Source organism: Myotis brandtii, unplaced genomic scaffold, assembly GCF_000412655.1.
Source record: "Myotis brandtii unplaced genomic scaffold, ASM41265v1 scaffold27, whole genome shotgun sequence".
Lineage (NCBI taxonomy): Eukaryota > Metazoa > Chordata > Mammalia > Chiroptera > Vespertilionidae > Myotis > Myotis brandtii.
The window spans coordinates 460,899-465,987 of NW_005360272.1; the positions used below are offsets into that span (position 1 = coordinate 460,899).

Below are 5,089 nucleotides of genomic sequence, written 5' to 3' on the forward strand. Positions count from 1 at the left end.
GGCTGAAAGCAGGTATCTGGGGTTTATTTATCTTCTATAATTGAAACTTCGTTGCTTTGAGTGGAGCTCAGAGCCGGCGGGAAGCTTGGCTTCCTCAATCATTGGGGCAACCAAGCCTCTTGCTTGCTCCAGCTCCGTGGCTGCTGGCCACCATCTTGGTTGGGTTAATTTGCATGTAGTCACTCTGATTGGCTGGTGGGCGTGGCTTAAGGCATAGCAAAGGTACGGTCAGTTTGCATGTTTGTCTTTTATTAGTGTAGAGTTTTATTCCTAGCTAGGACTATATATGATCTATCATGAATGTAAAGTTCTAGCATCTTTCTCACTGCTCTGACCCAAATAGTTCTAGGAACAAAGAAATGGGATGCAGAAAATGAGTTCCTATACAATGAATCACAAGTAGCTTTGGAGTTACCCACTTGTCTCTCTATTAGAGTAGTATATTGGATAACTTACATTTGTTTTTAAGTTCTGATTTGTGGATTTTACCCCCTGCCAAAGATGCTTTTCTGTAAGTGATGCCTTACTCTTTTTCATGAACATTTAAATTTAAAGACTTAGTTCATACGGAATAGTCTCGTTTAGGAATACTACAGCAGGGTTACCAATCCTTAAAACAATAAAACATAATGCTTCTAAGATTATTGAAACCATTTTAGAATCTTGCAAGATCTTCTGGTCATTTGCATTAGTGTCAATTCATATGACTGTATATGTGTGTGTATATATACAGTATATGTATATGTATATAAATAAAAGGTTCAGAGCATTGCACTGAATTTACTCTGACATACTTAAAAATAACAAAAAGGAAAAAGGTTTCTCATTTAACATTCCTTTCATGTGTTCATAAAAACAATGTAGACTATATGGGAAATTCTTTAAATGGTTTTACTTTCTGACTCATTTTTCAAGTCAAACATTGACTTTAGTTCTTTACTTTCTGACATTTTAGGTTTTCTAGCAATTTTACCTGAAACAAAAAAAAAAATAGAGACTTCTGAACATTTGAAAAATTATGTATTCATAATGCTTGTAATGCAGGTAAATTCTGCATTGTAGTGTTTCTTACTTTATATAGATGGCAGCATAAAGCAGTAGAAGACATCTTTTCAAAAATAATTGTTAAGGTGCCCTGGTTGATGTGGCTCAGTTGGTTGGGCATTGCCCAGTGCACCAAAATGTTGCCAGTTCAATTGCTGCTCAGGCCACATGCCTGGGTTACGGGCTTAATCCCTGGTGGGGGCATGCACGAGGCAGCTGGTAGATGTTTCATTCTCACATCGATGTTTCTCTCTCTCTCTCCCTCCCTCCCTCCCTCCCCTCTCCCTACATCCCTCTCCCTTCCTCTCTTTAAAAATCAATATAAAATTTTTAAAATTGTTTAAATAAAAAATAAAGTAGGGTGGTTGCCATCTTATAATAATAATTTTAAAGGTAGTTTCTTAAAGAGGATTTTGTTTTAATCTATATCCTTCTGCCATAACAGTGAACTAGTACTATAGAACAGAAATTTTATATAATTTAAGGTATCAACTGCCTAGGTGCTTGTTAATCTTGACATGAAAGCCCATGTTCATGGTAAGGCATAAATTTAAGAAATTTTTACTTTTTTTTTTTTCATCAATGTGCTACCTTCCATCTCAGGTTTATCATTTGGCAAGTGTACGCTTACGTGATTTATGTTTAAAACTGGATGTTTCAAATGAGTTACGAAGGAAGATATGGACGTGTTTTGAATTTACTTTAGTTCACTGCCCTGACCTAATGAAAGACAGACATTTGGATCAGCTCCTCCTTTGTGCCTTTTACATCATGGCAAAGGTAATGTATACATTGGGGGGAGTTCTTGGCCCTAATTGCATGAGGTGAAACACTGTTGAACTTGATTCTTGGTTTACCTTAAGTGCTATAAGCTAACAGTGGCCATCATCATTGATTAGGTAGTAAATTCCAGCTACTGTATCTATTCTCTGGATTCTCCATTTAGTTTTATAATAATCAGCCTTCCCACTTCATAAGTATATATTGGTTGTAAAGAAGTTGGGAAAGGTCTTAGAGACTATTTGTAGTAAAGTAGCTCTCCCTATTATTAATGTGGCAACACCATTTTCATGCCCACCCCTGTGATACCTCTAATCTGGTACTTTAAGGTAACATGATCATTACATTGTAGGTGAATAACTGAGGCCCAGAGCTGAGCAAAGTTACATAATAAATAGCAACCTAGGATCTCCTGATTCATAATTTAGTGTAAAATAGCTTCTATAACATTCCTTTCCAGTGACTTACTGTGCCACTTAATGTGAAGAACATTTACTCTCTAATTGCTACATCATGTTTTAGGTTATAAATCACATATCTTGTTTTTTTAATTTTTAATGTATCTGAAACAGTCATCTGTAACTTTGGTCTTGACTATATTGGCCACGCTGGCCATCCTAACAGACATACATAGTTAAGACCTCATTTTTAAGCTTTTTGAGGCAGAGGACATGTTTTCAGATTCCTTAGTGGCACCTGTTTCACAATGCCTCACAAAGTAGATATTAATAAATGTTATTAACTAACTAGAGGCCCAGTGCACAAAAATTTGTGCACTCGGAGGGGTCCCTCAGCCCGGCCTGGGCCCCTCGGGGGATGTCCACCTGCTGTCTTAGGCCCGCTCCCCGGGGGATCGGGCCTAAGCTGGCAGTCAGACATCCCTCTGGCAGCCTGGGAGCCCTCAGGGGATGTCCACTTGCCAGCGGGGAGCAGGCCTAAGCTGCAGTCAGACATCCTTAGTGCTGCTGAGGAGGCGGGAGAGGCTCCTGCCACCACCACTGTGCTGGCCATCAGCCTGGCTTGTGGCTGAGCAGAGCTCCCCCTGTGGGAGCGCACTGACCACCAGGGGGCAGCTCCTGCATTGAGCATCTGCCCCCTGGTGGTCAATGTTTGTCATTGTGACCAGTCATTCCCAGTCGTTCTGCTATTAGGGTCAATTTGCATATTACCCTTTTATTATATAGGATAGAGGCCTGGTGCACAGGTGGGGGCCAGCTGGTTTGCCCTGAAGGGTGTCCCAGATCAGGGTGGGGGTCCTGCTGGGGTGCCTGGCCAGCCTGGGTGAGGGGCTGATGGCTGTTTGCAGGCTGGCCAAGCCCCCCAGCGGGGACCTTCATCCCATGGGGGTGTGGCCAGCCTGAGTGAGGGGCTGAGGGCCATTTTCAGGCTGCCCACAGCCCCTTCAGGGTGGGGGAGTCCCGCTGGGGTGCCTGGGTGAGGGGCTGATGGCCGTTTTCAGGATGAGCACGCCCCCCAGCAACCCAAGCTCCCAGCCTCTCCTTTCTTTCTTTTTTTCTGGGATTTATTTATCTTCTATAATTGAAACTTTGTAACTTTGAGTGGAGCCTGGGACCGGCCAGGGCATGCGGGAAGCTTGGCTTCCTCCATCGCCAGGGGCAACCCAAGCCTCCTGCTCGCTCCAGCTCTGTGGCCGCCTCCATCTTAGTTGGGTTAATTTGCATACTCGCTCCTGATGGGCTTGTAGGTGTGGCTTGAGCGTAGCAGAGGGATGGTTAATTTGCATGTTTCTCTTTTATTATATAGGATCATTTGTGTTTTTCAGAGAACTATCAGAGTTCAAGCTTTGCCATTTCTAGCTCAACATTATGGAGAATGGGTTAAGTGCTAATGCACAGTAAAGCAGAGAAAAAGTAATTTAAGTGAACTTTATTGATAACAAATAGACTAGAAGGTATTCCTTTATGGATCACTAATCCATTTTCTACCTTTTAGCCACCATTGTGTCTTTTCAGTGTAAGCATTAGAAACTATACAGTCTGTCCTGACATATTAAAAGCCTAATTCTATGATAACCATTCATTTTTATTGTGTGTCAACACAAGACATTTTCTATCATTTAGTATGTAGTTAATTTATTTTAAATACCTAAAAACTAATAAAACTGGAGAGTGTAAGGGATTCAACAGATCTGGGTTTTCTTATATCATTCTTTTTACAAAGAAAGGCTATTTTCAGTAAAGTTATACCATAGCAGTCTTGGTGCTTTTGATTAATGAAACTATTAGCTGAGTCCCCACAGGCCACAAAGGCTGAACTTTAAAGGTAGTAAAAATCATATACGGTAGTGGTTTTTAGTCATGGACTGGCCTAGGGTTAATGGCTTTCTGCAAGACTGCTCTCGATCCCAGTCTATAATTGAAGTGTTTGTTCAGGGCCATTTTTCTTTTAGGAACAGTTGATAAATGCAGTTTTCCTTTTCTTTAGGTAACAAAGGAAGAAAGAACTTTTCAAGAAATCATGAAAAGTTATAGGAATCAGCCCCAAGCTAATAGTCACGTGAGTTACATTATTTTTCTTCTTGTCCAAAAATAGACTTGTACTATTTTTCTGATGAAAAGTCATAGAAAAGGTAAGCTTCTTTTATAGTTTTACTGTATTTTAGATTTGTCGGTTTAATGGATATCATTATATTCAAGAAACAGTTTTGTAGAAGCCGGGAAATTGGCTGTTCCTGACTTGTGCATATATTTGCATATACTTCTCACATGCTCTCTTATTCCATTTGTTAATCTGTTAAGTGGGGACATTTTTCACTAGAATATTTAATGAAAAAAATATATATATTCTTTAATTGTATGAGATTTGAATCTCTGATGATGTTTAAATCCAGTGAAATTTGAGAATTTATTAACTTAAATTCAGCTTCTTTTGCTCTTCTAAGAATCTTAATGTTTGTATCTTTGAAGAGATGTTAAGCATCTCTGATAATGTTATAATAACCATGGGTGAGAATCCTGTACAACTTTTCAGTCATCCTATTAATAAAAGCCTATATGGTCATGGCGCCCTCATGCCGTAACGAGCAATCACCAGGAGGCTGCATGTGTAGTGGGCGCGCGTGCGGGTGGACATGGGCTTGACGCTGCGTGCATGGCGCGGAGACAGGTCCCGCAGCTCTGGCCTATCTCTTTGGGGCAATCCATTGAGGAGCCCCGGATGGTTGGGTGGGGCCTACCTCTTTGGGGCTATTGATCGTGAGGCTCCCACACTGTGAGAGGGCATAGGCCAGGCTGGGAGACACGCG

General features: G+C 41.0%; 1 protein-coding gene across 1 annotated transcript in view; it reads left to right on the forward strand.

The window, feature by feature from the left end:
• The window catches only part of RBL1 (retinoblastoma-like 1), an 86,259-nt gene that overhangs the window by 66,012 nt on the left and 15,158 nt on the right, over nt 1-5,089 (forward strand). The window contains exons 18-19 of the mRNA XM_005868462.2: nt 1,648-1,824; nt 4,270-4,341. Of these exons, the coding sequence (XP_005868524.1) occupies nt 1,648-1,824; nt 4,270-4,341 (249 nt within the window). The remainder of the gene's footprint in view (nt 1-1,647; nt 1,825-4,269; nt 4,342-5,089) is intronic.